This window comes from Oikopleura dioica, chromosome 1 (genome assembly GCF_907165135.1).
Source record: "Oikopleura dioica chromosome 1, OKI2018_I68_1.0, whole genome shotgun sequence".
NCBI lineage: Eukaryota > Metazoa > Chordata > Appendicularia > Copelata > Oikopleuridae > Oikopleura > Oikopleura dioica.
The window spans coordinates 3,474,673-3,484,611 of NC_137291.1; the positions used below are offsets into that span (position 1 = coordinate 3,474,673).

At 40.6% G+C, this 9,939-nt stretch overlaps 4 protein-coding genes across 4 annotated transcripts; 2 read left to right on the forward strand and 2 right to left on the reverse strand.

The window, feature by feature from the left end:
- Positions 1-924: 924 nt before the first annotated feature.
- On the forward strand, positions 925-3,310 carry LOC145696095 (linear primary-alkylsulfatase-like). Its single transcript, XM_081773085.1, has 6 exons — positions 925-1,044; positions 1,084-1,470; positions 1,636-2,330; positions 2,376-2,552; positions 2,626-2,822; positions 2,866-3,310. The coding sequence occupies exons 2-6, from the start codon at positions 1,145-1,147 to the stop codon at positions 3,034-3,036; spliced, it is 1,566 nt and encodes a 521-aa protein (XP_081629211.1). The 5' UTR covers positions 925-1,044; positions 1,084-1,144; the 3' UTR covers positions 3,037-3,310.
- A 620-nt stretch (positions 3,311-3,930) lies between these two features.
- On the reverse strand, positions 3,931-5,462 carry LOC145709616 (uncharacterized). Its single transcript, XM_081787307.1, has 3 exons — positions 5,260-5,462; positions 4,988-5,214; positions 3,931-4,714 (listed from the first exon to the last, which is right to left on the reverse strand). Exons 1-3 carry the CDS (start codon positions 5,453-5,455, stop codon positions 4,115-4,117), a joined length of 1,023 nt encoding a protein of 340 aa, XP_081643433.1. The 5' UTR covers positions 5,456-5,462; the 3' UTR covers positions 3,931-4,114.
- Positions 5,463-5,805: 343 nt separating this feature from the next.
- Positions 5,806-8,763, forward strand: LOC145711595 (acetylcholinesterase-like). The gene is made up of 8 exons (XM_081789283.1): positions 5,806-5,939; positions 6,117-6,847; positions 6,987-7,539; positions 7,582-7,708; positions 7,751-7,972; positions 8,007-8,128; positions 8,388-8,611; positions 8,653-8,763. The coding sequence occupies exons 1-8, from the start codon at positions 5,837-5,839 to the stop codon at positions 8,728-8,730; spliced, it is 2,160 nt and encodes a 719-aa protein (XP_081645409.1). The 5' UTR covers positions 5,806-5,836; the 3' UTR covers positions 8,731-8,763.
- Positions 8,764-9,039: 276 nt separating this feature from the next.
- LOC145706600 (cGMP-dependent protein kinase 2-like) lies at positions 9,040-9,853 on the reverse strand. The gene is made up of 4 exons (XM_081784024.1): positions 9,731-9,853; positions 9,604-9,686; positions 9,267-9,556; positions 9,040-9,224 (listed from the first exon to the last, which is right to left on the reverse strand). The coding sequence occupies exons 1-4, from the start codon at positions 9,744-9,746 to the stop codon at positions 9,065-9,067; spliced, it is 549 nt and encodes a 182-aa protein (XP_081640150.1). The 5' UTR covers positions 9,747-9,853; the 3' UTR covers positions 9,040-9,064.
- Positions 9,854-9,939: the final 86 nt, after the last annotated feature.

Consider the following 9,939-nt stretch of genomic DNA (forward strand, 5'->3'; position numbering starts at 1 on the left):
CCTGAATTATGAATTTGTTCTTCTGAGAAGAAAAAAATCGTTATTCTGAAAATCAGTCTCTTTGTCTTTGATTCTTCAAACACGAGGCGCAGATCAGACAATGTCGGTCGTAGAATTCCCGCGTTTCAAAGCTGTTTGAACAGCACAAGCAGTTGAAATATTCAAAGTAAATAATTAACCCCCGGAAGCGTCATTCTACCATCTTAGATAGTCACTCTATTTTCTTTATTAAAATGGTTTATTCTGCAAAAAGCTGTTTCTTGGAATCAAGCAAGCATTGCCGCTGATTTGAATCAAGATAAACTTCTGAATAATCCATTTTTTCCGGCGATCATAGAAGTCAGATGTGAAACAGCTGTTTTCTTTCATAAATTTGAGCAAAATTTTGATTTGCCATGAAATTTCATCCTCAGAAAATGTAACTTGTAATTCCTTTTCGTATAGCCAATTGTTATCATCAAAGAGTATACAGTATACTGTATACTTCATTCATAATTTTTCTCAAGAACTGTTTACTAAAATGAAACATTAATTTTCTTAAGATCACAATTATTTATGAATTCTCTTTATTCTCTTTTTTTTCTTAATCTTGAATGAAAAATTATCAAATAAATCAGTAAAATATTGAGGAAAATCTGAATTATTTAATTAAAAGAAAAAATTTAGAGAATTTATTATTAATTCTTTGAAATAATGATTTACATAGCAAAACAGTCGGTGAAATACTAGCAGAGTACTTTAAAAATCGCAGTATCCAAATATTTATCGATAAATTCCGAGCCACGCCTCGGTTAAAAAAAAATCTGCAAGAAACTAGTTCGAAAAAATGGGACAGCTGAAAACAGTCTGCCTCACTCTTTTTGGCGTTTTTCTTGCGCGTTTTGCTTATCAACAGTATGAGAAAACGAAGAGACTCAGAATCGATCAAAGCCCCTTGTTTTCGGAGGAGCTAGAAGGGACAGTGAAGGAATATCCGGCGAAGAAGAGGATTGAAGAAGTGGTGCCGGGCGTTTATGCAGCGATTGATTACAGTCTCGCTTCTAGGTTTGTAACAAAGGAAGATCTATTTACTTATTCTTGAAGCCTTCTGATAGTCGATGAAAACCGCTGGTTCTTCCTTGATTCCACCGAAAACTGCAACGTAATGGAAACAATCATCGAGGACTTTGAAAGGCTCCTCGGTCGGCCAAAAGAAGTCACTGGCATCGCACTCACTCACTTTCACCCGGACCATTGTTTTGGAACCGGATCAATTCTCGCCTTTGCCGAGTCGCTTGACCAAGAAAGGGTTCCGGACATCTGGGCGCATGAGAAATTCAAGAGCGAGAACGAAAAGTTTATTCATTTGTCTTACCTTGGTTTTCGAAGAGCGACCAGCCAATTTGGCCACAAGTTGGAGAAAGAGAGGCAGATTAATGCGGGCATTGGGCACAGATTGACGCATAGAGATAATGAAGTCTGCTATGTCCCGTAAGTTTGAACTAAAAAATTTTTGAAAAATAATTCTGAAAAAAAATTTCTAAAAAAAAATTTCTGAAAAAAAACTTTTTGAAAAAAAAATCTGAAAAAAAATTCTGAAAAAAATTTCTGAAACAAAAATTCGACTCAAAATCGTCTCAAAAAGCCATTTTTCAGGCCCTCAAAAACGTTCGAAAAAGAAGTTTCGATTCCCTTTGGAAAATTCACCATCACTCTTTTCCACGCTCCTGGAGAAACAGACGATCAAATCTCCATTTTCATCCCCGAAGAAAAAGTGCTGATCCCAGCAGACAACGTCTACCCCCACTTCCCAAATCTCTACCCGATTCGCGGAGCGCCCGTTCGGTCTGTCAGACAATGGGCCAACACCGTCGCCAATTTCAGAAAGATGAAGGCAGAGCATATGGTCGGCATGCACAGTCCTGTTGTTCACGGAGCGAAAGAAATTGATGAAATTCTAGTGACGTATCACGATGGAATGAAATTTGTCCACGATCAGACTGTCAGACTGATGGAAAATCTGTACACGATTGAGGATATTGTGGAAATTGTCAAATTGCCGAAATTGTTGGCGGAACATCCATGGCTTGAACAGACGTACGGAAAAGTAGAATGGTGCGTAAGGGGCGTCTACTCGGCATACATTGGCTGGTTCGATGGATTGCCCAGAAATCTCCGCCCGCTGCATCCAAAAATCACTTCGAAAAAGCTCTTGAAAATCGCCGACAAAAGCAAAATCGCTGCTGAAATTCATGAAAGCATCGAATCCGGGCTAAACTGCAAAGAACCAAATTGTGCTCATAAAAATCTCCAGTGGGCGCTAGAATTGGTCGATATCATGATTTACTCAGGTTGTCTGTTTTCTTTTTCATGATTTAAAAGACTGAAAATTTCAGAAATCGATGAAGAGGTGAAAATTCAATCCGAATCGAATTTCCACCCGAAAAAGCTGACGAAAGAAGAGTTCCTCAAAGCAAAAATCTTCATCCTCCAAGCCATCGCCGAGGTCCAATCAAATCCGACCGCAAGAAATTGGTACCTCAACGAAGCGAATATTCTAGCGACAAACAACGGTAATTCACCCTCGATTTTTTGCCCAAATTTTCAGGAAACCGGCCCTTCAAACTTTTATCAATAAAATTCTAGTGCCGACAATAACCCCTGAAGTAAGACGAACTCACATGACGAACTTGTCGGTTGACTTGATTCTTCGAAGCTTTGAAACCAGAATGAACGCCCCAAGAGCTCTTGTCGAATATGAACGAAAATGCTTCTATTTCAATATCGATGAGAAAGAATACAATTTGCTGATTCGAAATGGCGTTCTTGTCAATATCGAAGAGGTAAGAAACAAGTCGAAAATCGTCCTAAAAATTGGAGCTCTAGAAATGCGAGGAAATTCACAATGGCTTGATTGGAACTTCGGAAAAATTCAAAGATTTGTTAACCCATCCAGCCACTGCGGTCGCGAATTTGGCAAAAGGGGATTTGAAGATTCTCGGCTCAATAACCGACTTTGTTAAATTTCTTACTCTTTTCAGACCTGTTCATAAATAATTTTTGCCCGAAAGAAATAAAGAAAAGGGATCCGCTATTGTCTAACTGTGTTCGTTGGCGAACAGACAGGTTTGACACCCGTCAATCTGACGGGATTTGAGCCGGCGATTCATTTCAATTTCAGATTCGCCTGTTCAATACCTTCATTTTTCATTATAAATGGAATTATTCGAGGCAATCGAGACTTTTTAATTCATTTAATGTCTCGGTTCTGTTCGGTCTGAGTAATTTATTCAATTAATAATTAATTTAGTTTGTCTGAAAATTTTCAGCGATGAGCCTATGACGAGAATGAATCATTTGATGTAGCGCCATATTCCGAAATGCTCCTTGACGCCCTACTAAATCCCGAATAAATTAATTTAATTCAATATATAAGCGTGATTTTCTCAATTATCTGTGCACATCAACGTATTTTTCGACAAAAAAAAAACTCTTTCAAGAAATCGAAAAACAGCTCTCAATGCTTCTTAGTGTTCTTCTTCTTCCAGCCGCTTTTGGCGACAAAATTTCATTCAACAGAGGGTTGAACAACGCTAGAAAGCACCACTACCGAACGTTTTACAGCCAACTTGGTGAAGCATCGCCGGTAATTGTTCACTGCTTCAGAAACTGCGACGAAGAAATGATGAGCTTTCTTGCCCAATTCATGAAAGTTGAGAAAGTCGACGAACCAAAAGATCTTGAAGAAATTCCTCGTTTTTACCTGAATTATCTACGCGGTGCTTAGAATTGCAAAAATTGACCAAAAATGAATAGATTATTGACAATTTATCTTTGAATTCCAAGTCTTTTTTTTCTGACTTGTCATTGATTGACTATTAATTTTTTGGTGAAAAAGAGATTTTATACTTCTACATTTTTTATTTTTTTTGTTTTGTTTGCAGAAAAAAGATAAGGAAAAGGTGTTTGTTTGGCAAAGAAAAGTCGTTCCAGTCCGTTCAAGTCATGTGACAAAACATTTAAAAAGTTAAACGTAAAAAGTCTCGCAAATTTAGCAAGTTTTTGTCCAAAAATCATTAAATAAATTCCAAACAAAAAAATGAGAAAAGTCAGATTTTCAAGTTTTTCAGAAATTTCAGAAGACATTGATTCGTGCTTGGACAATGTGGCTTTCTGTCACTTCCATTTCCGTCTGCGCAAATCGTCGTCGCCGAATGCTGGTTGAACCGCAGGCCGTATTGAGGGTACAATCACTTGAAGAACCGCAGATGACGACTGTGCACTCGATGTCGATCGGAATTTCGTCCTCCTGGTCAGTGAACTTGAAGGACGCGAATTTCAGTCGGGTTTTGGAAGGAGGGCTTGGTGTGAGAAAAGCGACTGTATCGTCCTCCACCACGCCATTGTCCATTATCGGGCAGTAATTGTCGATAATCATGTGAGTCTTGTCAAAGGACGTGGCAGTGCACTGTTTAACGAGCAATTCGTAGTCCGTTCCGGCATTTTCGATTTCGAATTGCAAAAATACTTCTTTCGGAATGACAAAAACATGAGTCGCATCGACGGGAGCATCAAAACTGACACTCCCTTCTTCGTCGTAAACACCAACGCTGACCTCGAAGTTGCCGACCTTGTCTTCGAGAACAACTCTGTGGTAGTTTTCTTTTGTAAGAATCGCCTTGTCGCCGAGAGAGAGGGTTTGCTCCGTTTTGACGATGCATTTCAAGTCGAGATCCTTAAATAATGTGATGAATATTTTTTCTTTTTAAGGACCCCCCCCCCCGGCAGTTTTTGTCGAAAAATGAAATTTCGGAATTTTATAATTTTGACCCCGGAAATGAATTCTACGGCTCAAAAACGATTTTGAGGCTTCATTTTTTGGGGGTCTTTATAAAGCAAGTTTAACCTGAGGACGCATTAAGGACCAAAAATATGGTGTTTTTAAAAATTTTCATTCTTCGAAAGAAAAAGCTAAGGCGGCGGGGGGGTCCTAAAGCCTGATTCTTACCAGGCCATATTTTCTTGAAATATCCCCGATGACTTTGTCCGCTCGCTCATCTGTAAAGAGACTCGTCTGAAAAACGAGTTCGGTTTTATTTGCATTTTCTGGATCAGGTAACAGCGTTGGGGCGACATGAGCGCAGTTGTCAAAGATGAAGTTGCCAGTATCGGTTCCATTGACATTTTCAACGGCGCCATTACATCTTGTATCGGGAGCTGTAGAGTTCTTGTCACCTTAATTTTCGATTATTATCAGAGCATTGGGGATCAACGACTTACCGAGTAAAACTTTTGTTTTGTCAAGTCCGCTATTCTCAAGAAGACATTCAGGAATCGAGACTTTAAGGATACCCCCATCGCAATTGACATAATCCGTCGTCGTATCATTCTTCAAGACATCGAAGGATTCCAACGTACAGTCAGAAGTCTGAGCGCTGATTGCTTGAAAACCGGCGAAAAAGGAAAAAAGTTTCATCGCTGCGAAGATCACTTTGATTTTTTTTCCGGCGCAGCGCTTGAATTTATATTTTTCTGCATCATGACGCAGCGTAATTAGCTATTATTAGCGCATGCAAAATTATGTAGTGACTGATTTTCAACTGTCGAAATATCTCCGGAAGACGTTGATCTTCTGATGCAGCCGGTTGTGACGGCTTTTCTTTGATAATTATTTGGCAAGGTTCAATTAGGAAAAAAAATGCTGAGAATCCATTACGCAATAATCGCAAAAGAATTCGAAAATAACTGGCACTACGAAAAAAAAAAAGAACTCAAACAAGTCGATAAGTCGCAGCGCAAATTTGCATTCGGCAGAGTTATCAGAAGCTGGTCGCCACGCTAACATCTCATAAGTGAAATGAGAAACGTGATAAAATGGGCGATCGGCATCGGCTGTGCCTGTGCAGTTGGCTTGGCTATCGGCCTGGGGGTTGGGCTCAGCGGCGGTTCTGATGAAGCTGGTAAGTTTTAAGATATGAAAAATAAGATATTGATGATTAAATTTTTGAGATTTTCAATTTACTGTAGATAATCCTCTAATCAACATAAAAATTAAAAAAAAATAAAAATATTTAAAATTAAAAAATTTTTTTAATTAAGAATAGTTTTTTTTATTGAAAATTCAAATTCTGTTCTAGATCCTCCAATGCGCGAGGGCGGATTCAAGGTCGAAACGGAAAATGGCCCTGTTATCGGTTTCGAGTGGGACCCCAATGAGAAAATGGAAGGCGTCTGGGCAAACAAACAGCACAATTCCGTCAGCTTCAAGGGCATTCCATACGCCCAGCCGCCCGTCGGCAACTTGCGATGGCGACATCCACGACCCGTTGAATCCTGGGAAAAGCCAATTGAAGCAAAGAACTTCCGATCTATTTGTCCACAAAAATGCCATGGTCCACCGGGAAGTTGTGACATCAGCGAAGATTGTCTGTATTTGAACGTCTATGTCGAAAAACGAACTTTGCCGAGCGCGAATGTTCGGGATGGACGAAAAGTTCCCGTTGCGATTTGGTTCCATGGTGGGGCTTTTGCTTGGGGTTCAGGAAGCTCGCCACTGTACGATGGAAAGTTCATCACGGAACGAATGGATATGGTCGTCGTTACAGTCAACTACAGACTCAGCGCTTTCGGCTTTTTGGCCCTCGAAATGAACGAAGACGAGCGAAGCCATGCGAACGTTGGCTTTGGCGATCAGCAGCTGGCCGTCGAGTGGGTCCGTCAAAACATCGAGCAGTTCGGAGGAGATAGCGAGAAAATTATGATATTTGGTCAATCTGCTGGGGGAGTGTCCACGACGCTGCATCTACTCGAGACTCCGGGCATCAACTCTGTAAACATCCACTCAAATCCACTCGCCATTCCCGTCAAGGTCGGTCTTATCTTGGAATTTTTCATTATTTGCGCAAATCGAAATAGTTCGATTTTTTTCTGAAAATTTGTTTGTCTTGACGTCAAAATGAATCCACTAAAAATTTTTATCAAAAATCAAGACTCTAAATAATTTCCAGGAACACTGGGAGGGACAACGGCAATTCCAGCAGTTCGCGGAGCTCGCTGGCTGCTACGATTCTGACGATCGAATGGGCTGCCTTCGAAAGATTCCAATGTACAACATCACTCACGATATCGTCCCAAATATGCCCACAATTCATTCTCCCCGCCTTCTCCTTGCTGCGATGCCGTTTTCTCCCGTCATCGACCACGTGATCATCAAGAAGCAGCCTTACATCAAGCTCATGGAAGGCGACTACGACCAGTCCCGGAACATCATGATTGGAAATACAGAGCATGAAACAGAAATCTTCATCCGTTCAATCTGGCCAAAAGGACCAATCAATGGTGCAACCTACGAACTTGCAGTAAGAGCGATCATCCAGCATAACGAAACTGCTGATGCATTTTTGGAACAATATCCAGCTGCCTGCAAGGAAGACAAGCCAAGTGGGAAGTCTATTTCAGTTGAAGATTGCAAGAAGGGGCTTTGTGATGCTCTCGGCCTCGAAGGAGTTGCTTGTTCAGCTGTTGATGGCACTTTGACAACACTTTGTGAAGCAGTTAATAGTTAGAAATTTTAATAAGAAATCAGAATTCATGAAATTTTAGCGAATCTTCCTTGCATTGGCGATGATGGCCCAGATGAGCGAGATACCTTTGAAGAGCCCGGAACTGAATGGATTTTCTCTTGTCCGACCAATCAGATTCTTCAAAAAGCATCCAAGCCAACTTATCGGTAACCCTTTTCAAATAACAACCTTTGAAAGATTCTTTAAAGGTGGCACTTTCGAGCTCCAATGATTGCAGATATCTCCCAAGTTGGTGGTTTTCAAGGAATTCCTGACACAGAATCAAGAGTTCCATCTTTCAAGTCCGCTCTTTTGGGTAAAATCGGCGGTCAGAATCGGGAAGCAGGAGCGGATGAGTATGAAAATTGCAAATATATGAGTTGCCATGCGGCTGAGCTCAGGAAATTGATCAAAATATCGACATGGAATACGTTTTAGCTGGAATCGTTTTGATCAAATCATAAGTTACATATTCGCAATTGAGGAACAGTTTGACTGCAAAAAATTCGATGAAATTCACGGCGACGACCAAAAATTTATCGAATGTGATGAAAATAACAATGTTTTGCCTTACGGAATGACTTCTGGTAGGTAGTATGACCTCAAAATTCGGCCAAGTATAATTTGATTTTTTATTTTTCCTAACCCTACTCTTAACCCGGGGGCTTCGCCCCCCGGGACCCCCCTGGGTAAATGTACGTAGTTCCTAACCCTAAGGCCTAACCTAGGGGGCTTCGCCCCCTTGGAACCCCCCTAACACTAACCTAAAATGAGGGTGGCCGAATTTTGAGACCATACTACGTTCTGGTAACGTATTCATTTGATGCATTTTCGAATTTTTCCTAGAAAACATGCAGCTTTTGGAGCGATTCATGAGCCGCTACTGGGCGAATTTCGCCCGAACTGGCGATCCAAATGACTCCACTGGCGCTCAATATTCCGAAGAGCAAAAAGCACAATACGAAAAAGACGGGTCTCTCCCGAAATGGGATGCGTTTGGCAACGAGCTGACAACTCTGCATCTCGGCTACAACACAAGAACCCCTGGCTACACTGGAAATGACGATCAGGTTAGTAAATGGCCATGTTTCTGATAAATAATATTTTCTAGCTGATTGTCGAGGAGAAAAATTGGAAGAAGGATATTTGCGAATTTTGGGACTCGTTGGATATTTATGCCAATCACTGATTAATAAATCTAAACTCTTCGTTATTTCTTAAATGAGTTCGTCTTAAATATCTTTCTTTTTCTTGATCTTCGAAATTGACGAAAATTTTGGGGGATAACAAATAACGCAAAATGAGCCGTTCTTCAACTGGAGAACCGACTTTCCGTTGCTCGGGTTAATATTCTCTTATAAAGTTCAATGTTAATATTCGGCGAAATGTCAAAATTTACGAGCACGATCTTTCCTGAAAACTCGTGTCAAGAAAACTCGTTATATACCTAAATAAATCACAATTACTTAGAGTTTTTCCTCTTTTCATTTTTTTTATTTACAGTGCATAACAGAAGAAACTATCTAAAAGTCTTCGTCCCAGCCAGAAGTCTCATCTGGCGGTTCGTCAGTTTCGGGATTGAACATATCGAAGTTTCTAGCGTCAGATGGTCCATTGTACGGTTGTCGAATCGGAGAAATAAGAGTCCTCCCTCTTAGCGCATTCCAGTTCATTGCCGCAAGCCTGAATTTTTTTTTTTTCAAAAATATTGTCGAATTTTTTTACCATTTTTGCTTCTTGATTTCTTCAATTCCATCTTTTCCCGCTCCAAGCCTCTCTCTCGGCGTTTTGCGACAAAGCTTCTTGATAAAATGCCTCGGCGTTCTTGAAATTCGATCGGGAAATTCAAGCGCATCAATTCCATTCAGAATATTTCGATAAATTTCGAGCTGGTTGCCGCTTTTGACGGAAAATGGCGGGCGCCCGGAGAGAATTTCGAAGATGAGACAGCCCATTGCCCAAAGATCGGCGGTGAGATCGTGACCTGTATTGAGCAGGATTTCTGGGCAGACGTACTGGAAAATGATTATTTGATGATGCTCAGTCGAAGAATGATAGTTACTTCAGGAGTACCACAGAACGTCCAGGTCTTATTCTTGTGTCCAATTTGTTTAGCAAAGCCAAAGTCAACAAGTTTCACGTATCCTTCAATTCTCGGATTGACATTGGGATTAAGCTTTCAATCCTACCTTGGTCGTCTGTCATTAAGTTTTCGGGCTTGAGATCTCTGTAAACGATGCCCCACGAGTGCAGATAATCGATTGCTTCTAGCACGCAGCCGACGACGAATTGGGCTTGGCGCTCATTAAAAGGGCCTTTTTGTGATTTTGAAAGAAATTTGGCTAAGTTACAGTCGTAGCTAAGCTTTGACTTAATATTAATGATTGGCTTAGCCGAA